The sequence below is a fragment of the Nycticebus coucang genome, chromosome 4 (genome assembly GCF_027406575.1).
Source record: "Nycticebus coucang isolate mNycCou1 chromosome 4, mNycCou1.pri, whole genome shotgun sequence".
Lineage (NCBI taxonomy): Eukaryota > Metazoa > Chordata > Mammalia > Primates > Lorisidae > Nycticebus > Nycticebus coucang.
The window spans coordinates 105,386,333-105,411,673 of record NC_069783.1 but is presented as its reverse complement, the minus strand read 5'-3'; the positions used below and the strand labels follow the sequence as shown (position 1 = coordinate 105,411,673).

Sequence of the window (25,341 nt, the reverse complement as noted above, 5' to 3'; positions counted from 1 at the left end):
ACTCACTGCCCCACGAGTTTACAGTGAGCATCTACTAGGTGGGGGAGGGTATGAGAATGTGGCAGTGAGCTCCCATGTTATGAGGGAGAAGGAACTCCCAAGCCTCTGAAGAAAGACTTTGTCTCAAACAGAGACAATCCCCTCACACACTGAGGGCTCAGTTTCTTCCAAGCCCTTAGGAGCTCTAGGAGGAACCAGCAAAACCTTGTGTCACTCACAAGCACCAGAGCAGGCAGGCCTGGGGTCGTGTAGGTATTAAATCTCTCTTCAGTAAAAATAGCAGCAAAAGATTGATCTTGGTCATAATTTAAAGGGGGCACTTGTGCCCCAATGACCACGAAGTCAGATGTGAACTCCCATCAATTGCCCGAGAATAACAGGGGCATTAAACAGCGATTATCTTTTTATTTGTGCAAAGATCCAATTTGTTCTGTTGTTAGATTTTGGCCACTCACTAACAGTAATGAAATTTTAATACCTTCTTTGATTTTTAATAGCAATGTTTGTTCGGTTAAATAGTTCATCAGCATATAACAGGTATTTCTCTCGTTTTTTTAACAACAACAATAATCTCAGGGTGATCTCTGATGAATTGAAGTGCTGAACTCCCCACCAAGCCTATTATGGCTGGTAATAACTTTTTTATTACTTCTCAGACTTCCAAAATAAACTCAAACTCACAAGGCAATGGTAGCAAGATCAATTGGCAACATGATCATTTCTCATGATTTACATGAGAAATTCTTGCTGTGTTTACAGAAAACAGTCTAGGCCAGGCATCCTCAAACTTTTCAGCAGGGGGCCAGCCAATTTCACTATCCCTCAGACCGTTGGAGGGCCGGACTATAGTTTAAAAAAAAAAAAAACACTATGAACAAATTCCTATACACACTGCACATATCTTATTTTGAAGTAAAACGAGAACAAATACAATTCACACTGCTTCATGTGGCCCGCGGGCCTCAGTTTGAGGACGCCTGGTCTTGGCTGAGCGATACCACGTGCAAGGGTGGGGGACTGGTCATTCTGAAGACAATCCTCACCTTGGGGCTATTGTGCTCATTCAATGCCCCAGGACCATCCCCCCCATCTAAACTGCACACTGTCTGCAAGGACCCTTTCTCTAACTAAGGTCACATCCACAGTTTCTGGGGAGAGGACGTGGGCATCCCATGGGTGCCCCATCCCCCTCGCTCCTTCTGGCAGGTGCCCTGATCTCTCTCTTGCCCTCCCACTTCACCTGCTAGACCCAGGAAACTGGCCTTCTCTATGGTCATGGTCCTTGAAGAATCCCTTCTCCCATCTGCTTCTAGAAAAGATAAAGGGCTGATCACACTTGGGCCCTGTGGCCTCTGTCCTGGGAATACAAGGTGGAGGCAAGCGTGACCCTAGCTGGGTCAGGGAGAAGCCACTGGCCTCTTCCCAGCCCCACATGGTAGGTTTACTGCAGACTGAGAAGGGTGTGAGGGGTCAGAGATGGCTCCGCAGTACTGGTCAGAGCAGCTGGAAGAGCGGGGCCTCCACTGAGATAGGGACCCTGGCAGGGGGCAAGTGGGGACCATGCCATTGTAGTCACAAGGCACTAAGTTCCTGCCTGGGAGCTCAGAGGCCCTGGATCCTCAGAGGCACGGAGTCAACCCTGTGATTCTCCCTGGCTGCCCCAGACTCACCAAGGTGGTGCCATTTGTTGGGGGTGGGGGGCAGAGGAAGCAAGCTGTGTGACTGGTAGGGGAACAGTGAGTTCACAGGGCCCGAGGAGGGACTGTGCCTGCTGGGAAGGTGGCCACCTTGTAGAGACCACAGCTGACCCTGGCCCCATACTGGTGCACATTGCAACCCGGGAGCACTTCATCTCTCCCCAGAGCCCCTTCTGGCTCCCAAAGGCCAGATGCTGGCCTGATGCTGGTTCTCACCTGCGCTGCACGTTGAAATCATCCAGAAACCCTTCTTGAAGATTCTGGATTTAACTGACATGGTAATTTAATCAGCTTGGTCATTAGAATTATTACATTTTTAATACTTTATGTATTCATTAAATATCAACTTTGGGGGGTAAAACTCACACAAAATGAAATGATGGACTTAAAGTATGTAGTTTGATCCGTTTCAACAGATGGATACATCTGTGTTACTCCACGCCAGCCCAGGGGAGACACTTCTGCCCCAGAATCATCTGTGCCCTCTCCAGGAAGGACCCCCTCCCACCACCTCGTCCAATCATTCATCTTTCAGTCACATGGGCTGATTTGCCTTCTGGGGAATTCTTTCTTTCTTTTTTTGAGACAGAGTCTCAGTATGTTGCCCGTGGTAGAGTGCCATGGCATCACAGCTCACAGCAATCTCTAACTCTTGGGCTTAAGCAATTCTCTTGCCTCAGCCTCCCAAGTAGCTGGGACTACAGGTGCCAGCCACAATGCCCGGCTATTTTTTTATTGTAGTTGTCATTGTTGTTTAGCAGGCCCAGGCCAGTTTCAAACCCGCTGGCCTTTGTGTAAGTGGCCAATGCCCTAACCACTGAGCTATGGGTGCAGAGCCCCTGCTGCGGAATTCTATGTGCTGCAAATCTTACAGTATATGCTGGTTTTCATCTGGCTTCTCTCAGCCCATCATTTGGGGGGACACCACATTGTTACATGAGTAACAGTAATAGTTTTTTCCTCTTGGTTTATGAGACGTATCCATTGTATGCTTAGGCAGCCTCTGTGTATCTCTTCCCCTGCTGATGGACATTTGGGTTGTTTCCAGTTTGGGACTATTTTGAATAATGCCATTATGAACATCCACGTATAAGCCTTTGAGTGGACATGTTTCATTTGTTTTGGTTTTATTTATTTGGAGACAGAATTTCACTTTGTCACTCAGGCTAGAGTGCAGTGGCATTGTCACAGCTCACTGCAACCTTGAATGCTGCCTGGGCTCAAGCGATCCTCCTGCCTCAGCCTCCCAAGTAGCAGGGACTACAGATGCGAGCCACCACATTGGGCTAAATTTTTTCTATTTTTAGTAGGGATGAGATTGCTCAAGCTGGTCTGCTTGCTGCTCTGCTTGCAAGTTGCTCAAGCTGGTCTCAAACTCCTGAGCTCAAGGGATCCTCCTGCCTTGGCCTCCCAGAGTTCTAGGATTATAGGCATGTGCCACCTCGTCTGGCCCTAACATTTTTTATGGAGATGGGGGTCTCACTATGTTGCCCAGGCTGGTCTTGAACTTCTGGCTTTAAGAGATCCTCCCGCCTCAGCCTCCCAAAGTACTGGATTCCAGGTCTGAGCCACTGTGCCCAACCTGTTTTTATCTATTTTGGGGAAATACCTAGAAGTAGCTGAGCCATACAGGGAACATTTTCAACCTTTCTAAGAAACCACAACTTTTCCAAAGTTTTTGCACCAATTTCTACTCTCACCAGGCACATGGACATGTGTTCCATGTCCTCACCAGTTAGTATTGCCATTGCTTGTTTCAGCCATTCTATTGAGTACATAGTGGAATCTCATTGTGGTTTTAATTTGAATTCCTGCGTTGGGCATCTTGTGGGCTCTATCTTCTTTTGTGCAATATCTCTGCAAATTGTTCCATGGTCTTCAGTTGGGTATTGGTGTCAGGGTCAGTTGTGCCCTCCTGTTGGATTTTCTGAATTTCCCTGGCTCCCACAATGTCAAACAGAAGGCAGCTTTGTTACTAATTGGGGATTATCCAGCAAATTTTTCACAAAGAGAAGCAACCTTCAAACCATGACTCTTAGCCCTCTGCAGCCCGAGGGACCTTTGTGCAGAGTTTTTACGGCAAAGCCTGAGAGCCCTGGCACCTGCCCCACCACTCTGTGGTCAGCACTGCCAGCTCCCATGGGCACCTGGAGCTTGTCCCTCAGGATATGACCTCATGGGACCTGGGAAGCTGCCTGACACCTCTGGAACCTCTTTAGTCTCACAGTTTGAGCAGTTTCCTCTGTGATGGGTGCATGGTGTGGGGCAGGGACCCTGCTGCTTTGTCTTGTACAGTCCCTGACTTTACTGCGGAATGGCCAGACTCCTCTGAGACTGTGCTTATCACTGATGGTGTTTTGCCAATAGAGGGCAGGTGTACACACAGGTACCGGGCAGTGCCCAAGCCTGGCACCAGCTCCCTGATGAGCTGCCCACCTATCCAGAGCCCCATGAGACCCTCCTACTGAGAGAGAGAGAACTGTCAAAGGCACAATGATGGATGTATTGGTCACTCCTTGGCAAAGTGGGACTGCTTCAGCGGGGACACAACTGTCTGAGCAAATGAGACAGGGAGGGGTCCCAGCCTGAGCTGCTGAGACCTAAACCTCTGTGGGGAGATCTGGAAAAGGCTGAGTGAGGAGATGCACATTCATCCTAGGAAAATACCTCCACCCAGGCCGGGCTCCAGGAATGTAGAATGTTCTGGGAGCCCTTGGAAGGTAGACTTCCTGGGACATCAACTACGGAGTCAGGGAGAGGCACAACTGTGAGGCTCATTGGTGACAGGAGTGGATAAAGTGAGCACCACACGGGAGAACTGACTGTGCAAGTAATGGTCAGTGCCAGGGAGACACTGGGGTGGTGTGAACTGTGGCATCAGGAAGATGCTGCCTGGTTGGACATGGAGGACACGGCTCTTCTGGACTCCAGCTGGGGAGCCTCGTGTTGCCAGGGCTCCCATGTTTTAAGATATATTCCATTGGGTATCTCTGAAATGCTAAAAATCTCTCCTTTTGTATGTTTAAGGCGCTAATTCAAAATGAAAATAAATGCTTTGTAGGACACCCTGTGGGGGTCAGAGTAAAGGCTGTGAGTCTCTCGTCTGTCCACTTTCCTGCGCACTTCTCTCTGCTCGGTGCTGTTGCCTTTCCCTCCAGCCCCTCATCTCTGTCTGTCTCTTTCTATCTCTCTGTCTGGCCTGGTCATTCTGTCTGGTCACAGATCTGAACCAGCCCTGCCCACCGGCCCGTGTCACCCATCTCTGTGCTGCACTGGACCCCCAGCAGCCTTGGGCCTCTGCTCTGACATTTGCTTCCACCACAGCGGCCACAACCCCACTTGCGCTGCCTGTCCTGGCAGACCCAGCAATTGTGGCCCAGCGTGGGCTCACCTGATGGGCGCAGACTCATCACCGTGGTCCAGCCAGTCCTGTGGCGGGATGATGTACATGCACCAGAGGCCCCAGGTGTAGCCGTGGGCGGCGTTGGCGTACTGCTGCACCTCAAATGTGCTGTACTTGATGTTGTCGATGGCTGGCAGGACAATCCGACGGTGGTCCTCCTGGATCCGCATGAGGGCAGGCTCAGCCCTGCAGGAAGACACATGGGCCTATGGAAACAGGCAAGGGGCCTGGGGCCACCCCCACTCCCTGCGAGGGACCAGCTCTCCCAAGGGAGGGAAGTGCAGGGCTCACAGTGGGTCAGACATCCACCTAAAGGGTCCCCACAGGTTCAGCCACATCTGCCCCTGAGCTCACAGCTCAGCCTCTCTTTCAGCCCCTCTCCACCTCCCTCCCCTCCTTGCCTGTACCTATGGAAGGAACGTTCATTTGCAAGTACTAAATGAGGATCTATTATGTGCCACATTCTGCTCTAACAAATTGGAATAGATTCTCAGACTAAAAAAGAAAAGCAATCCACGCCCAGTCTACAACAGGCTGCAAAGAACAGCTACCACGTATTGTTGGGCAGTGAGGAACCTACCCCAAAGAGTGCAGCAGTCCTGACGGGGGAGGGGGAAAAGACAACAATGGGACATGTCAGAAGGGGGTAGGCATCATGAGGAAGAAAGCCGGCAAGTGGGGTGATCAAGAGCTTCAGATTAAACAGAGCATCCAGTTTGGGCTGTCCCGGCAGGGATGGGAAGGATGTGGAGGGGGCCAGCAAGTGTTGGGAGAATGCACCCCACACAGAGAGAGGATCTGCACCGCAACCCTGGCATGAGATTTGGGGCCCTGGTGATGTGGCTGGAGCAGACAGACTGAGCAGTGATGAAGCCAGAAGTGGTCAGTGATGAAGACAGAATATGGCCAGAGGGACAGGAATGTTCCACAGGGACCTCTGTGTGGTCCTTGCCCTTAGGAACATTGCTTCTCCTGCAAGGGCAAGAGGCCTATGGAGCACCTGCCATCCAGGCTGGAACTCAGCCCAATTGACGCACTGGTGCCCTAATGCGACAGTGAGGGATAGGGTGCTCAGAGCAGATTTGGGTCCAGCTTGGGGAGGGGAGAGGCCTGGACCCTGCCAGAGAGACCACATGGCTGCTCTCATCCCTTTGTCCCTCCTTCTGAGCAAGAGCCCTGGCATTTACCTGCCTTTCTGCTTTGTGAGTAGGATTAATTAATTACTGTTAGAAAGTGCTTTAAAGATGAAAAGCTCTTTGCAAATTCCACATCTGCTAACAAGGCAGGATCTTCTGCGGAGGCGATTCTGGGAGGGCACGGCTATTTGCAGATGGATAACTGGGTTTTCACTTGTGAAAAATTAAAGTTGCAGCCCTTTAAAATTGCATTTTGGCGTGATGGATTCATGGCTTTCCCAAACACCCTCCCTGCTTCCAGGATCGTATGCTACATCAGAGGGAATGAAAGGTCACCAGGTACTGTTGTGCAGTGCACAACCTATACAAGAGTCTGGAGTGACTCTGGCAGGGTCAGATGGGATGTATGATGTCATATAGCTAATGACATCACATGTTGGAAGATGATAGATATCATGGGAAAAAAGAGTTGCCTCATAGGCTGGCAGAGAAGAGAGAGATGGGTGACAAGGCGGAGCCAAAGCAGAAAGAAGCAGTCTCAGTGAGAACAACTCGTGGGCCTGGCTGGCTGAGACGCCTGGGAGGTGCATGCACTGGGGCAGAGGCTCCCTCTCACAGCAGCACCTGCCCGAAGATATCAAACCATGGTTCCTGAGAGATCCCCAAAATGCCAGATCACCACTCAACCCGGCAGGAGACCCCAGGACCACACACAGTGGGATGGTCCAGGTGGCCTGAACCAACCGCCCCAGCTCCCTGGACTCTGCACCACTGGCCCATTTTACTCAGCCATGAACCCCCTCTGTGCAACAGCCACAGCCCTGTTGTTTCCCTCCAGGAAAGCGTCACAGCCAACATCGTGGTTTAGCTTTGGAGTGTAAAAAAATGAACCAGCAGAGATGATATAAAGATCTTGAGTTTTAGTTTCTCTAGAAAATGGGGGCAAAATGGTCACAATGGTCACAAGGGTCTTCCCTATGGCTCAGCTGACAGTGCTGGGGCCCAGCCCGAGCTGTAGGTCCCTGAGGATACACCTCCACAGTGTATTGGTTCTGGGGATTGAGAAGGGGTAGTCCCTGGTTACCCACAATGGGGTTCTTGTGATAGACAGGAAGGGTAAAAAACAGAAATGTAAAGAGTGGGGACCAAGGCAGAGGCTAGAGCTATGCAGCCAGAGGCCGAGGGACCCTGGAGCCCCAGCAGCTGGGATAGAGATGAAGGGGGGCCCTCCCCAAAGGAGAGGTCCATCTGGAGCTGTGAGTACAGCTTGGCCTGGAAATAGGTGCACACGTAATTGAACTAAAGCTCTTAAGGTGAGATCACCTAGGCGTTAGGGTGACCTTAAAGGAGAAAGGTGGGGGGAGGTTTGAGACACAGAGGGAGGCCAGAGACCAAGTGACCCTCAGCCCCAGGGACTGGGAGGGCAGGAAGACCTTCCCCTAGAGCCTCTGGAGGATTCTCAGCCCGGCAGACACCTGGATTTCAGACCGGGCCTCCAATGCCATGAAGGGCAAGTTTCTGTTGTTTTGAGCTCTCCCACTCCCATAATGCAGGGCTTGTTAGGATGTCTGACCATGAGCTGCTCTCCATGCCCTGCCTCATGGCTGAAGCCCATGCTCATGCCCATGCGCCCAGAGCTCAGGCCCTCAGGGCCTGGTACTTATTTGACACATATACTTGTTGTCAGGCATGCCCACAAGGCTCCACCACATGACCGTGTTGAACCTGCGAGGTGCCCCACACGTGCACTTTCTGATGCCCCTGCAGAAGAGCATTAAGGTTCCTGGGGTGACCCCCTGCCCAGCCACATGGCGGGGCCAGTGTGCCCTCCTTGTACACGCACATCCCCTCACGGAACCTGGTATGAGAAAGTGCTGAACGTGACTCCCAGCAGCCACTCGCCAGAGACATTACAGAAGACCCCAGGAGCCACCAGCCTCTTTGCAGATCTCTGGGGCGCATGCTAAGTTCTGCCTGCATGGCCTCCTTCGTGCCCCCCCCCCCAGCACCAGCTGCAAGGAAGTCCTCTTCAATACCTAGGGCAACACCCATAAGGCACTCTGCCTCCCCGTCGGCTGTGGGTCATTTGCTGGACAAATGACACTATTCTTAGGCACAATCCACAACCTCTGAGCATTGAAGCTTCTCCCAGCATCAAGGCACCCCAGAGAGGGGGTTTAAGGAAACTCCAGATCACACAGACCCTGCATTTCCCACCGTCTCTCAGGAGAGCTGACTCTGCTGGTCTGGAGAATGAAGGGGCAGGTCACTGCCTGCAAGGTGGGCATAAGCCCGGGACTGGAGCCCGAGGTTTCATGGAGGAATGGGCGCACCCCTAAGTCACCTTCACACCTACTTGTCAGTGACTGTGGGACCCCCACCCACACTTCATCCCCCACATAAGAAGGGCAGACACTTTGATTTGGAGTTTTCAACAAGGATGGGAAACTGCCTCCCCCTGGCCAAGTGGCTCAAACCTCTCGCCTGCTCAGAGCCAGGCTCTGGCCCGACAGGACCTGGCAGACCTCGAGCCCCAGGCTTGTCCCAGCTACATGCAGTCCCTGCTCTTCAGTCCCAGCCACAGGATGAAGGGTGTGGAGCCAGTCTCACACATACAGGTCTAAAGGACGTGTCTGGGCACACGCCAGGGCCTCCCCTCCTCATGGTTTCTGTATTCAGGAGCTGCATGTGGGGAGCCCCATGGTGGGACTCGGGGCTCGTGGCCCCCAGCTCCTGGGGGCAGGAGACCAATCTGACCAAGACCAGCCGTCCAGCCTGCCCCAGCCCTTACCAGCCTGTGTTGAACTCAACGTGGGCATCAAAGAAGCCAACAACTGGGGCGGTGGCCACCTTCCACCCCTGAAGCCGTGCCCGAATCAGGCCTTCCCGCCGGCTGTTGCGCACAATCTTCACGAGGCCTGGGTACCTCTTGTTCACATACTGGTCCAGGTTGAGCTTTAGTTCCACTGCAGGGACAGAGACATGGGCCTGAGCATGTCGCAGAAAACCAGGGTTGACACACTGTGTGCCCCACCGGGAACAAAGCTTCATAGATGCTTACAGAAGACCCACTGCGGCTGGACATGGCTCAAAGCACTGGGGAGCCACAGAGGCTCTGGCAGGAGAGACCCAGTGAACAGGAAACAAACAAACAAGAGAGTGAGTGCTACAGAGACGGGAGATGGCGGGACTGAATCATTCAGCTATAAAAGGGAAGGATGTCCATTGATAAGAAATGGATAACAAAACGTGGTCCCTCACACAGTGGAATCCATTCAGGTTTAGGAAGGAAGGAGATGCTGGCACTTGTAACCACACAGATGGACCTGGAGGACGCTGTGCTAAGGGAGATAAGCCAGTCACAGGACAAGTACTATGTGATTCCATTTGTGTGCAGTCCCTAAAGCTGTCAACTCATAGAGAAAGTGATGGAGGATGCGGGGGGAGGGGGGCGGTGTTATGGAGGTGGATAGTGGTGAAGGTTGCACAACCATGTGAGTGCACCTAATGTTGCTGAATATATACTTAAAAGTGGTTAAAATTGTAGATTTCATAATGTATATTTTATCACAATTTTTAAAAAAAGAAATGGAGCACTAATGCGCAGTGCAATGTGGGTGACCCTCCAAAGTCCACTGCTGAGGAACAGATGCCAGACATGAAAGGCCACAGGCTGTGTGAGCCCACCTGCATGGACTGTCCAAAGCTGGTGAGTCCACAGGGCTGGGAAGGAGGGAGCAGCCTCATAAGGGAACACAGCCTCCTTCTGGGGCAATGGAGCCACTTTGGGACTGGGGGCTGCATGGCTGTGAATGTACTGGATGCATTGAATCACTCACTTTGAAACAGCTTATTTCACCTTACAAGAATTTTAACTTGAGGAGTCATGTTAGAAAACAGATGGGGCCCTTTAAAAGTGGAGGCTTCAAAAAAAATTAAAAAATAAAAGTGGAGGCTTCCTTAGGGCTGACCCCATGGCCAAGTATGGGATGGCAGAGGTGGCCTGCCCCCTATCCATTGCAGCCAGGGAGCAGGCCCTCCCCACATTCTCCCTTTCCAGAGAAACGCACAGAGGACCCAGCACTGACAGCCTTTCTGGAGACTTTTGCAGTGGGTTGAATGGTTCTCTCCACCCAGAACCTGAGAACTTGACCTATTTGGAAATGGGGTCTTTGTAGATGCAACTAGTTAGGGATCTTGAGATGAAATCATCCTGGATATTGGGGGGGCCCTAACTGCAATGATGAATATTCTCATAACGAAGGCAAGGATGTAGACACAGGGAGAAGCCGTGTGACGACACAGGCAGAGACAGGCGCTGTATGGCCACAGGCGGGGGATGCGTGACTGGGCACCGCACCATGCCACTCACCATTGTCACTGTTGTCGTCTACCAGGATGACCTCCTTGAGGAGCTGGGAGGGCGTGTGGTTGATCACACTGTGCACCGAGCGCAGGATGACAGATAGGGCCTCATTGACAAAGATGAAGACCACAGAGACCTGGGGCAGGTCTGGGGAGTAGATCATCTGTCTGCACCTGAAGGACACAGGGTTGTGGGGAGCTCAGGGCTGGGCAGCCCCTGCAGGAGGCCGTGTGCATGGGCCTCAGTCCCATAAGCAACACAAGAGGAGAGCCACACTGTGGATGGCCTAATATCCCAAGAGAAAACAGCAGTCACTTCAGTAGTCATACTTCTTATGCTTTAAGCCTGAGCCCTCCAAGTCCTGGCTGCAGAAGTGCCAGCTTGCAAGCCCCCTCCCTCTCCATGCATTGGGAAGACTTGGAAGGGAGAGGAAGGGGCCTCATGGTCCTGTGCAGGCCTGAGCTCACCACTCCCTCCACCTCCCACCCAGCCCCAGCTGTACCCCAGGCTCTGGGATCTGGTCTTAACTCTGGACAGGTTGCATCAACCATAGAGATCCCATACCCAGCCAAATCCTGTCACCTAAAGTTACATCCAGGTAGAATAACGCCCAGGAATATAGGACCTAAATGCCAGCAGGGTGACTGAGGTGGAGAGACATCTTCAAAGGGAAGCCTAGTTCAGGAACCAGCAGTCCTGGGCTCCATTGTACCAGCTTAGGGGCCAGGTGGAGCTGGGCACAGCTCCCAGGACCACCTCTGCCTGAGGGGCCTTCACTGAGCCCTGCCAGAAAGCAGAATTTGGGGGAAAGATCGTCTGTCATCTCTATGTTAGATGTTAGTTCTCTCTGGCCACTTCCAAGGCCACCTTGCCTCTGCTTTGCCTAAATTCTTTATTAATCAGGACACCAAATTCTTTAAGGCCTCTGTGAGCTGCAGGTCCCAGCGTCCCCCAAATGCACAAGAATTAAGGCTTCTCCAAGGCCAGGCTGCCTGAGTACCCAACACTAGCTGTCGAAGTGGTCAGCTCCAAGAGATGTGCCCCTAGGAAGATGCAACTGCTCTGGTACCTAGCAGGGGTTGGCTAATCCCAAGTTTAACCCCTGCAACAGCACATGGCTGCCCAGGCCTCTGTGGTGGGAGCTGGTCCTGGGCAAGACTACTAGGAGTTATTCTCCCTCCCAGACAGCTCACAACAGGAGGCTGGGGTCCTCAGGGAGGAAGGATGTCCTGGACGTCTGAGAGCCAAAGGGAAAAGGGGATGATCTGCTGTGAGAGGTGGGCTTCTCTCAAAGTCAGAGCATGTTTTCTTCAGCCAAGGTACTTAGGAAATACTGTTGAAATTTTCTGAAGAGCAAAATCTCTCTTTTGAGAAATATTTCCTTAGGATCTCTCAAGAATCATTTCTTTAAACAAAGCTGCAGAGGGAGACTTTTATAGTCCCAAGAAATTTCAGCTTCAGAAATTCCTTTAATTTAGATGAGTCTCACTATTTAACCGTCTATGTCAAAACGTTTCTGGTCACATTGAATTGCATTATATTATTGTTGTTATTGTTATTATTATTATGATAACAGACACAAGAGCATGGGCAGTGAGACGGGTCCTTCCCAGGTGTCTTCCATGCTGTGCCACTTGGGGTTGTTTCACACTGGTGCTCACAGAAACCTGCCTGTGGTGACCTGGGCCGGGCAGGTGTTTCTTCTGTCTCCTGGGGACATTTGGGGAAGTGATTCTGCCACCCAGTGCTCAGACCCAGGTCCTGTGGAGTCTACTCCTGGGTCCAAGACGGCAGCTTCAGGTCCAGCCAGCAGAAGATAGACAAGGAAGGAGAAGGTCACCCCCAGCACATGCCATGTCCACCTGCATTCCAGTGGCCAGAGGTGACCACGAGGCCACAGCTCCCTACAAGGGATGCTGGGACACAGTCTGCATTCAGCTCGAGCGCAGCTAAATTTCAGAATTCTACTAGGGAGAAAGAAAGCAAGGAAAGATAGAGGGAGGTAATATTCAATCTTTGTCACACATAGACACACAGGGGGTAGGGGCAGGGGAGAGGGGAAGGAGGAGAGACAGAGAGACAGAGATGATTCTTTTTTTCAGAGACAATTCTCTACCTTGCTTTCATCTCATGCTACACCTTCTACTTCATTTCCTGTACACTCATCTGCGTTTTTATTGTTTGTTTATCCTGAGTGTCTTTATTTCATTTTTGTATTAATCTTATCAACAGTAAAATCAAGACCTGACAAATACACGAAGTCTCCCTTTGACTCCACCATCTATCCCTACTCCTGTTCCCTAGGCTGACACTGATAGGAGTTTGACAAGTGTCCCTGCTGATCTCTCCCCACAAAATGCTGGTGTGGAGGTGCCTTTCCCTTTTCAGACAGGAGCGGTATCTCCACTAGTTGTGGCTTTATGACTTGCTGCTTTGACTCAGCGTGATGCCCTGGCAACACATCAGGAAAAGGATGACCACATGAGGACCATTTCAGGTTCCGGCTCGGTCGAGACCTAGAGTCAACAGGTGCCACTTACTGCCACGCAGAACTCAAAATGAGGCTCCCAAATCAGAAATATCAGGCACACGGAGGGGCCCCTCTCCTTGTAAGCCCTTCTTGTACCATATGCGTGAGTTATTGTAACAACAACAACAACATAATGCTATTCAGTGTTCTCTAAAGAGCAGTCCTGCGTGAAAAGCCCATTGTATTTATCTTCTGAGCCTTGGGGACACCACTGGCTGCTGATAAGACCTTTCCAGCACACTTCCTCCCCTGGCTTGATGCTGCAAGGCTCAGAGTCTGGGGGGCAGGCCAGCAGAGGGCAGACGCAACCAAGCCCTGCCCGCTGCCACAGCCCCCTCAAACAGCCCCGAAGCAAACTACACAGGCAGGGATTATTATTATTATTATTTTTAAAAAGTTTTATAGTTTTACACTTTGTATTTATTTATTTATTTATTTATTTTTATTTATGTATTTTTTTTGTAGAGACAGAGTCTCACTTTATGGCCCTCGGTAGAGTGCCGTGGCGTCACACAGCTCACAGCAACCTCCAACTCCTGGGCTTAGGCGATTCTCCTGCCTCAGCCTCCCAAGTAGCTGGGACTACAGGCGCCCGCCACAACGCCCAGCTATTTTTTGGTTGCAGTTTGGCCGGGGCCGGGTTTGAACCCGCCACCCTTGGTATATGGGGCCGGCGCCCTGCTCACTGAGCCACAGGCGCCGCCCGCAGGGATTATTATTAAGACATGGTGGGGACTCTTACATGGGCTGGACATGCTCATTACTGGACTGAGACTTCATTGTCTGAGTGAGCGGAACACTGTGATCCAGATCTCATCAGGATTGAGGGAAGAGTATCCCTTGGGTGGAGCCGAATGTGCAGTGGTGAGGGGGAGGGCATGGGCAGATAGTTTCGGTTTTCAGGATGGTGGTTTCACACAGTTATTGCTGCAAACTGTGTGCAGAATAAAATATCACAGTGCCACTGCCACTGCAATCAGTTATGAGTTTCCACTGCGTACAGAACACATTCCTTCTAGATCTGGACTTTTCTTTCTTTGCTTTCCAGAGGATAATGCCCTGTCTCACTTTATCTATTAATGTGCACTTAACACAAAATATTTATTATAGATGTTTATAGTTGACTAATTGCTCTTTGAATCAGAAATACTGCAATATAAATGACCCATTCTTTGCCCAGCACTACTTTGCATCGAATTGTCTCTTTTACTTTTAATACAATGCCCTTCTCGATTTAAGAAATTGTTTTATTAAATATTGAACAGACAGAAAGGTATATTTAGCAGACATATGTCAGATCTGACAATTAATGAAGCAATAAAAAGCCTGTGCCTTGCATGTAGTTTAGAGAAAGTGCATCATCCCCTCTACTGTCAGCCTCCAAGGACACAAGTCTTGCTGGACATCGGGTGCACCCTAGCTGTGACCTTCAAGGCCCCACTACGGACTGTGGCATTCCCATGTGCCATGCCACGCCTTTGGACTTAACATGAGTGTGTGTTCTCCTGTGCTCTTGGTCCCCAGCATCCTGCTTTTCCCACCTAATATCAAGTCCCTGAGAGTCTGCTCATGTTGTCACATGCGCTCTGGTCGGGTTCACTGCTGTGTCTGTCGTAGGAGACTTCATGCCTCCCTTATGCCAGCAGGGCTCTCTCGGTGGTTTCCAGGTTTTCTTCCGTGCCTAGGGCGACCTCCCTTGTTTCAGCAGCTGTGCGGCCCCTCCCTGGATTGGGGGAGCAGGGACTCACTGCCCGGTCCCCTGTCCTTGTGCTGAGAGGGTGTCCTCCCTGCCCCAATGTCACAGAGAAACAAAAACAAACCATTAAGCAGTGTCCCTGGAATAATTCAGCTGAAGCGGAACAAAAGGGTTCTTCTCTGGACATAAATAGCACCATTTCTGTCAGACAGAAAATAAACCAAGTTTATGGTGTTTGGAAAGAGTCAGAGTTCAGCAAGACCACCCCTCCCAAGCCGTGTGAGGGCCACTCAGAGGCCCCGCCATCCTTGGAGGGGACATGGGCTGGGGACGATGGGCTGAGGGCTGGGAGGAGCCCCGGGCCTATGCCTGTGTGCTGAGCCCCTTGGGTCACATAACAGCTGAAGGACCGACCTGGCGAACATGGAAGGGGATGTGTCAGCATTCAAAAATGCAGCACCACGTTTACATTCCTCATGAGAGCATCACAGGACATAGAGCATGACCGCACTTCCCCCTAAGCACCTGCCCTTCTCTACTTCTGTCTTAACAAACAACAGGTGATGGGGCCCCTTTACCTTCCCAGCATAGCTGGAGCCCTGCTCCACCTGCCCAGCATGGCCTCTGCGTGGACCCTAATGAGCCTCCATCACTCCCAGAACAACCTCGGTCCTCAGGATCATGCAATGGCCTGGCTCCCTCTCCCACCCCCTGCTTTTAATCCCACCCCACCCCAGCTCATCCCACTGAGCCCTGCAGCTACTGGCTATGCTGCAAGCGTCCAGGCAGCTCAGGCCCTGGAGGACTCATGCATGCCCAGGGCCTCTGCACCCACACCGCGCAGCCCACACCTCCCCTGCCCCCACCTGCCTCAATGACTCACCATCATGACTGGAATCTCCTTGGGAGACAGCATGTTCCTTAACATTTTTTAGAAACAAATTTTAAGTTTTTTAAAATAGTTTTAGGATTCCCGAGAAGCTGCAGGGACAGAGGCCATGTGCAGCAGGGCCCACTGACGCTCCTGTGGTCAGCATCTGGCATCAGCGGATGCATTGGTCATGTCTGTGAACCGACGCCAGCACCACCTTCTCAGCGACCGCCCACACCGATCCTCATTCCTTCACTTTCCACGGATTCCTTTCTCTATCCCAGGGTCCCACCCAGGACTCAGGTGCTTATTTCATTGTTAGATTGAGGACCAACCTGACCCCGTGTTGTCAGACCCCAAACACAGAGCAGAGCCCCGTCAGGCCAAACAGCAGGGGCAGCTTCTCCCCACTCACCAAGATCCAGATCTTCCTGGCAGGTGGGACAAGCCTTGAGCTTTGACAGGGACCCAGGGGGACACCCTGGGGGAGATAACTCTGTGACCACCTGGGTAGGTTAAGTCCACCCAGGGTGTGGACAACGGGCAGCTCCTGGCTGTCTAGGCCTGGCCTCTGTTTGGAGGCCCAAATTCAGATCTCAGAAATAAGCTCCCTTGAAGGCACCTGCTGGAGGGGCAGGAGCAAAGGCCACAGGGGCAGAAACACCTGCGGAGCCATGGCTGGTCTGCATCTGCCACCTCCAGGGCAGGAGAGATTAAAAGCACAGCGGTGTCACCTAACACCACTAGTTCTGGATATTCTGTTGGTAGCAGCAGCCACTCACGCCCCACCGCCCTGCAGCAGTCTCCCTGCTTGCTTCTTCCTTCCAACAGATCCAGTTTTATTTAGTTTTGGGGCCTCAGAGGCTCAGCTCCCCAGCAGGTGGATCTTAGCTGGTCTAAGCCAGTCCTGCACATCCATTTCCTTGGCAGAAATTTGGTTTAGGGACAAGCATGTGACACGTTCTGGCCCCAGAGGAGTAAGGGCTTCCAGGAAGTTTTCTCTACTCTCGAAGATACATGGGCATCTGGACTTGGCCTCGACGCTGGGGCTGTCAGGAGGCATGTAAGTGCACAGGGTGGTGGGCAGGGCTGGGGGCCTGGGTCCCTGCTGCTGGGCTTCCTGTAGTCTGAGACAATAATCCCATGGGGGTGGGGTGTGAAGGTCAGATGGGGAATCCTGCTTCTCCCCTATGCTCTTGGGCCTTCCTGTCCTGAGTGTGACCGCACAGAAGTTGGGACAGGTGCTGCAGCCAATCCCACTTACCAAACAGGCTGCAATGGCCCCTCCCACATTCCTCCACAAGGGTCTGGGTGAACTTCTGGCACTTTCCATCAAAAGAGCACAGTGGAAGCTGTGCCAGGTGACTTCCAAGCTGAGTCACTGGGACATTTGTATTTGTAGCCCTTCATGTAAGAAACCCGCTCTCTATGCTGCAAGAAGGCCACACGAGGGGACCATGAAGATGGCCTGTAGGGCAGCCCGGCTGAGCCCCCATGGCAGTGGACGTCCCCTACAGACGAGTGCATGACAACACCCATAGGAGATTCTGGCCCCGCCACATCACATGCATCAAACATGGGGCATCTCTCAGCTGCACTGGCAGTGGGCCACCACATTTCCCAAAGCCAGGCCTCTGCTGGCTTTTCCGTGGACACTCAGTGTCCCCACTTCACCCACACAGCAGCTGGGTGAAGGCAGCTAGGGCCAGAGGGGCCAGGGTGCACTGTGGGGATATGGTGCCGAGTCTTTGGCTCACAACCAGAGGCTGGAGAACCTCGGCCCCAAAGGCTTTCCTGAGAGGATTTATAAGGCCACAGAGGAGCGGGGAAGCCCACGTCCAAGATCCTGGCCACAGAAAACAGAGCCAGTGAGTGACACTAATGGAGATTTATGGGATACCCCTTGTGCCCCTGAGAGAGAAGTGCTAGCTGAGGGGCATGAAGTGGCAGCACCACTCCCAGGGCCACGGCCCCGCCTGCTGAACACAGGAGCAGCCAGCTTCAGTACAGACCCAGGAAGTCACCCGTGACGGATGTTTCTGGGAATAGCTCCAAGGAGGGTTCTCGGAAGACAGGTCACCAGGGAGTGCTGCGCTGGCCTGAGTCTCAGTGTCTTTGTGGCAGCAGCATGTGCTGCTGTTACCACACCCTCCTGACCATGCAGAGACACTGATGTCAGCAGAGAGTCCCGTGGTGGGCCACAGCCTGTGACCCCAGGGAAAACCAGCCTGTGAGAGGCTGATAGGGAGCACCAGAGGACCGAGCAATGCCAAAATCCCCATGTCAGTCCTGTTTCCAGGCCAGAGTCCATTAGCCCATCTAGATAGCTGGGCGCAAAGCACACACATACACACATATATGTACACACAACATCACATGCTGGGCACCTATGTCCTTGAGCAGCTTTGCTGAGCCCCCGATCCCACCCCTAATCAAAGGGCCTCAGCTCCAGGGCCCTTCGGTAGCCAGACAGCAGGAGAAGGGCAAGCTGGATTCAGCCTGTGGAGAGAGTGGGGTTTTTTGCATCTAATTCAGAGTCTATGTGTCCAGCTTTTCATGCTGAGACAGCCCAGGGCCCACTCTGCCCTCACATATCCCAGCATATTCCTTCTGAGAGGGAAGTCAGAGTACAGGGAGCCCATCTTCCCCTGAGTTTAACTTGGCTGCAGGGAGGAAAGAGATGTTAGGAATCTTGCCTGGTGAGATCTGCAGAGCAGCTCACCCAGAGGATCCCCTCCTGTGAAAACATCTCCTTCCCAAGCCAGACACCGGAGCTCAGAAAGAGCCCCCCTGGGAAAGGAAGGTGGCCGTGGTGAGGAATGACCACTAGTCAGGATTCAGCTGTGCTGGCTGCAGCTCCCACAACTTTCCCCACAGAACTTCCATCCTCATCACCTGCCTTCGTGCAGACCACCCAAAGCATAGGAGGTGTTAGATGGAGAAGCTATGTTGGGGACCTGAATTGGGCACAAGGTGCCTGTTCTCAGGTCCTCAAATTCATTATCCTCTAAATCTGCCCTTATTAGAGTTGACAGCCAAACTGTTTGAGCTTATACAATTGATATGCATGAAGACTTTGCAAACATGTAACGAGGGATATCTCTGAGCCGGAATGTAGTTTGGTTTCTTGGATAAGGTCATTCATTTTTATGATCCTGTTTAATTTGGATTTGCCAGTATTCTTCTCATTATCCCACGGGCCAGTCTTAATAATCAAGATCTATGTTATGTGCTTTGTGGCATAATTAAAGCCGCCGAGTAATTAGAAAAACTATCTACCTCTAGACAAAAGGAAATCAATAATGTATCTAATGGGGAAAACATAGTGAGGACTTTGGTTTGTGAGTGGATGGAATTGCCTGTTGGTGCTAGAATACATACACAGGAACACACACTCCCACATCCTATGTGCGTTTCTGGTGACCAGGACTGTCAGCCCAATCAGTAGGGCAGCCTCTGTGGGGGGTAAAGCCATTTAGGGAATCAAAGTCTGAAAGTTGCAAGTGGGGACAGACTGCGCCTGCACTGATTTTTTTCATTCATCTAATCACCCGTAAACATTTTCGGAGGGCCTACTAAGCACCAGGTACAGCCTGCCAAGAGTGACAACATACAGCAGCTGCTATTTGCAGGAAACTCTCACAAACACAGCTAGCATCACACACCTGAATGTCAACATTTTGCCACATACAGTCTCAGGCTCCTCACCGGGTATTCCAGGCACCTCTGGCTTAACTGGCCTCCAGCATGGGAGCTTAATTACACCACCTCTGTGTTGCCTTCCAGGATGCCTAAGGATCCACTAGTCAGGGTCAGGGACTGTCATTGGGTCATGGTCAGACAGGGCTGGAATAGCTGGAACTGTCCAGAGGCCTCCCTCAGAGTCATCCAGGGCCTGTCCTGCTCACACCCTGTGGGAGCCTGCCCAACTCCCTCATGGCTCTGCCAGCGCCATTGTGGGCTGACGGTTGGGTCTCACAGCATCACCACATCTTTCTCTCTCGGGTGCCCAGCCACAAAGCCCACCCAGGTGCTGGGGGATGGGAGGTGCAAGACTCCAGAAGAGATGTTTTTGCATCCATGTTTGGAAAATACAATCCACTACACCAGGTTATGTGAAGAAGGTAAAGTTCTGGAGAAAAATGTGTGTTCTAGAACAGGAGTCAGCAAACTATGCCCGGGCACAGCCAGGACCAAGAAATGCCAAAGTCCCCATGTTAGTCCTGTTTCCAGGCCGGAGTCCATTAGCCCATCTAGATAGCCCACCACCGTTTTGTGAAGGTTTATTGGCCCGTGGTCATACCCTCTCACGTACCTTTGGCTGCTTCTATAGCAGTGACAGAACTGAGGAGTTTCGCAGAGACTGGGTGGCTGGAAGCCCAAAATGACCACCCATAGCCATTTTCAGAAAAGGCTGCTGACCTGCCTAGAGCCTTGGGCACAAGTAAGTGTCACTGGTGGCTTTCCACCCCATTCTCCAAGTGTCAAAGAAGAAGGAGCCACACCCCAACCGGGCCAGCAGCAGCAGGCAGGTGGGACTAAAGCTGCAGCCAGACCCCAGCTAGGGGGCACGCTTCCCTCAATGGCTCCTTCTGAGGGGCTCTTCTTCCCTTTGTCAGCATCCCCCACTGCAGGGTCTGGGGAGAAACTGTAGCCCTGCCAGGTCCAGGGACTCGGGGGCATGGCCTGAGGGGCATCTTTCCCACCTTGCTGCCTTACACATCAGGCTTCATTTCACCCAGATGTTTGCAGGGGTCCAGCGCCCTGGTCTGCATATGGATGCTGTGACCCCCAGGGCAACAGAGCCAGGGACGCTGGCCTTTATCAGAGGGAACCCAGAGAGCACTTGCCTGGCACCATGTGAGGACACATCCCAGAAGCAGGCCCCAGCTCACGCACTGGACCCTGGCCTTGATGTTCAGCCTTGAGAACTGAGAAAAAATATCTGTTGATGTTATATCTGTGTTAGACTCCACACAGTCTGTGAAGTTTTGTTATAGCAGCTCTGAGACCCTTCATCCCTGCCCTCCTTCCCTCACCCTCGACACCCCCTTTGGTTTTAACTCACACACACACACACACACACACACACACACACACACACACACACACGCTTTGGGGACACAATAGAACAAGCTACAGGTTCCCCTCAGGGCTCCCCGGGGGGCCTCAAGTGAGAATGCAAGCAGCAGGGTTTCCCCAGAGGAGGGTGTAGTCAAGATACTTTCAAATCTTTGTTCTAGCCAAAATTTTAATGTAGCATCTAACTCTTTGGGTATATCTCAGCATATAAATAATTCAGATTTCTGAGTTTTAAAGAAAACCCAAAATTAAAGAATTAGGTATTAAAAATGTAAGTCGTTTTGGGACTTAAAAATAGTACAGCAGATAGAATATTAGGATATAAACCTGCTGGGCTCATCTCTCTGGTGGCCCATAGCCCTCAAGAAGCCACTCTAGGGCGGCGCCTGTGGCTCAAGGAGTAGGGCGCCGGTCCCATATGCTGGAGGTGGCGTGTTCAAACCCAGCCCCGGCCAAAAAAAAAGAAGCCACTCTAGACCTAGGACCCCTCTCTGGCCCCAACACCTCTGGCCAGAAACTCAAGACTATTTGGAAACCCAGGAAGAAAAGAGGCTCAATTGCTCCAACCCCAGGTATGAGGCCATCGCTACCTGAGGCTTTGGGGAGTTGAGTCAGGAGAGCTCCTTCCTGCCCTCATCAGGGGGTGGAAGCCTCTACTGCATCAGTACCTCCAAACAGCTGTCCACAGCACACACAGCTCAGGCTCAGGCAGGGAAGGGACACCAAGGCCCATCCATGAAGTCTGGAGCCCCCATCCTGCAGCTGAACCGCCAAGTAAAGTCAGGGAGTTGCAAACCTAAGCCAGGGTCATTCCTTCTACAGAGCAGCTCGGTGCCCCCTAAGGTGCTAACTCATCTCAGAAGACATCACTGCTTCCTGGTATGGCACCAGGGACCCCAGGGCAGCCTCAGCCTCTCCACCTAGCCCACCCTCCGTCGCCACTCTTAGAACCCACAGCATGTACACCAGTGATTTTCAACCCATGTGCAGCAGCCCTTTGGTGTGGCATGAGAGGATTTTAGGTGTGCCTCAAAAATGTTTAAAGTTCATTAATTAAATTTTTTTTGAACTTCAAAGCATAGTATCTATATTCCTTTTTTTACTTTGTTTTGATCAACATAATTTACGTGTGCCACGAAGTTTAACAACAGGTTCAAGTGTGCCATGAGTTAAAAAATGTTGAGCAACACTGTCTAGACTGTGGCACAGGATAGCAGCAAGGTTCATGCACAGGATGTTGGAGCCAGTGAGGTGCTCTATGGTTTCCAGTGACTGGGGCTTCTGCCAGCTCTTCTCCTCTAGGCCCCTCTGTCCCCATGATGTCCACCTCAACCCTGTTTCCCATGGGGAGCATGTGACCGCAGCTTGACCAATCAGTGAACTCTATTCCCAGGCTACTGGCTGTGACTAGCTCCCGGACAGGCACATGACTAAACATATACCAATGAAAGCCAAGACCAAGACTTCTGCTTGAATTAAATCAATGACCAACAGCATCATCCCTTAGAGCAGCATTTCTCAACCTGTGGGTCTCGACCCACAGGAACTGTATTAAAGGGCCGCGGCATTAGGAAGGTTGAGAACCACTGCCCTAGAGCAACCCATGTCTGAAATCCTACATTTAAGTTGCTTGAGTCAACAAATTCCCTTTTTTGGTTGTCCCATTTTTAGGTGAATTTTATATCTTTTGGACTCAACTATCAGGATGGTAAGGAGGTGTCTTGCTGGGGGACTAAATCAAGGGCATCATCTCCCAGGAGAGAAGACTGATGCCTGAGGGGCAAGGGAGGCCCCCCAGGAAGACCCCAAGAGTGGAAGTGCCCCCCACAGGTATTCTTAGCACCCCTGTGGCCTGGCAATGTGGAGCCTTTTGATGAAAATAGAACTCTCTCAACAACATCTGTAAGATCTGCTCATACCCCATGTGTTTCTGTGAAGTGAAACACTGGGAAAGGGTTGTGGAAAGATGTCAGAGACACACAGAGGTCTGCATCCTCATGCAGGGCTGAAGAGGGAAGCAGGTGGCGCCCTCCACAGGGCCTGGGGCAGCTGTGTGGGATGTGGCAGCTATAGGAAGGAAAGGGCTTCTGTGCAGAGGAAGGAGCAGGGTAGGAGCTGGGCTCAGCATGGGAAGAGACCCCATGCAGTACTGGGGAAGCCCCCAGCCCTCAGCCCTCAGCCCTCTGCACCCCTCTGGGGTGGGGCATCCGTGCATATCACCAGTGTCAAAGCCTCATTTTTTTTTTTTAAAGAAATGCTATATAAATAAACATATAAACCACTAAATAAAATCCATCTTCTCTGATTTGGGGAGGCACAGAGCTGTGCCCCTTCAAATCCGAGTGTCCGTGGTCAGGTTTCGGCCAGTGAAGGCACACCATAAAGGCCAGCTCCTTCCACGTTTGCTGCCCTGATGTCTTCTTTAGTGACATAAGAATGACAGCCGAGGTTGACCACTTCTGCCAGATTGAGGTTTTTTCAAAGTGGGGGTCACAAGAGAAGGAACAGGGAAGTGACTCCTCAAAGGGAAAACAAGAGAATCTCTTACCATGCAGAGTCCTGCATGGTGGTTAGCCACTCCACATGCCCACACGCTCACACCAAAAAAAGCCCTGCACACCGAGGCCCAGGGGGCCTTCCTTGGCTAGCATCACCTGGCCTGGGCCATCACCCATTGGTGCTGGGGAAATTGAGTCCACACAATCCCCCCAATAGGAGACACGTGGAAGCTCCCACTTGGTCTCTGGGCCTGCCCCATATGCTGTTCCCCTCTACTGGTCTCCATCTGTGTCCTTTTACTATAATCCACTGTGCCAGAGCAAAGTGTCTTTTCTAAGTCCTGTGAGTCCTTCTAGCAAGTTACTCTACTTCAGGGTGGTCTTGGGGGATCTCTCAACTGTACAGCTGCCTGGTAGCTCACAGCCAAGAACATGCTTAAACCCAGCAGTCGTGCTAGCCCTGACAGTTCAGTTATTTCATCCCCCCAAACTCAGCACACATGGGACAGGAGGTGCGCTCAAAAGTCTGTGCACGCACACGCACATACCCCTCAGTGCTCAGACCACATGATTCACATGATTCCTAAGCCTGAGTCATCTGAGTCCGCGTCTGTGACAGTTGTCATATCAAGATACAGCTGCATTCCTATTTACTTAATATTTTTCTTTAAGTTGACCTATTTTAAAACTATTTTTTTTGTTTGTTTTGATAAAGAGTCTCACTATGTCACCCTGGGTAGAGTGCCATGGCATCACAGCTCACAGCAACCTCCAACTCTTGGGCTTAAGCAATTCTTGTACCTCAGCCTCACAAGTAGCTGGGACTACAGGTGCCTGCCACAACACCTGGCCATTTTATTTTTATTTTGGGGTTTTTTTTTTGCTGTTGTAGTTGTCGTTGTTGTTTGGCAGGCCCGGGCTGGATTCGAACCCCCCAGCTCTGGTGTATGTGGCTGGTGCCCTAGCCACTGAGCTACAGGTGCCAAGCCAAAACTAAATGTGTTTTTTACTCAAAAACTAAATATACCTGGGTTCTTTTGCTATTCTCCTGATCCCATCTTAGAGAAATTCTCCTTGGGTCCTTTAGATGAAGGGAGCAGAGGCCTGGGGCACAAAGGCTCCCACCCCTGTGGCCATATCCAGCTTATAATGTTATTTTCTCTCCATTGCATTAATTTTCAGGGTTACCATGATTTAGCACAAGCAATGCTTCCCATTTGCAGTGATGAAATGAAGATTCTTTTCCTTTTCTTTCTTTTTTTTTTTTTTTTGTGTGTGTGGTTTTTTGGCCAGGAGTGGGTTTGAACCCGCCACCTCCGGCACATGGGACCGGTGTCCTACTCCTTGAGCCACAGGCACCACCCAAAATGGCGTCACTGCACCTAAAATCAGTTCCCAGGACACACCTATGGAAACAGGGTAATGGAAAGTCTAGGCTGGGACAGGGAGCTCCTAGTCCCAGCATCCACCTGCACGTGGCTGTTGCTTGCTGCTACCTCAGGCCCCATGGGCTTCTTTAGCCATCTCCCCTTCTTGGGTCCAGTACAGGTGAACCAGAGGGCAGATGAGTTAACACCCCTGAGGGCTGGTCGGGGTAGGAGGAACACACGAGTACACACTTCCTTGCTGGACAGGGAGGGCTGGAGCCCCAGCCTTGGGTGTCTTCCCTTGCTTTGTGCTCTGCCCTGCTGACCTGCCTACCCCTCCTCAATCCAGCTCCAGCATACAGCCCTTGTCCCAGTGTCCACAGGGCACAGGGGATGGGCAAATCAACACAGGAGCTAGAAACAGATGTGCCCTCTTCTCCTACCCTTCAAGGTGGCTCCAGGACAAGGGCAAGCACCAGCAACCATGTGTCACCAACTCACCACGGGACAACGCAGGCCCCACCACCCAACACTGGCCACCAGGCTCCTGCCACGTACTGGGTCTCTGCAGACACAGCACAGAGGGAGCCCAATGAAGCTGGTCACTGATTCCAAGGGCCCAGAATCCAAGCTTGGCTGGGCTTTATTAGCACAATGGCATCCACACAATCGGGTATTTGCTCAGGCCTGTCACC

The 25,341-nt window shown here is 51.7% G+C and overlaps 1 protein-coding gene across 2 annotated transcripts in view; it reads right to left on the bottom strand.

The window, feature by feature from the left end:
* The window catches only part of GALNT9 (polypeptide N-acetylgalactosaminyltransferase 9), an 89,222-nt gene that overhangs the window by 22,857 nt on the left and 41,024 nt on the right, over positions 1 to 25,341 (bottom strand). For both annotated transcript variants that reach the window (XM_053588215.1, XM_053588214.1), the window contains exons 3-5: positions 10,609 to 10,775; positions 9,028 to 9,202; positions 5,089 to 5,286 (exon numbers count right to left, since the gene is read on the bottom strand). In XM_053588215.1, the coding sequence (XP_053444190.1) occupies positions 5,089 to 5,286; positions 9,028 to 9,202; positions 10,609 to 10,775 (540 nt within the window). The remainder of the gene's footprint in view (positions 1 to 5,088; positions 5,287 to 9,027; positions 9,203 to 10,608; positions 10,776 to 25,341) is intronic.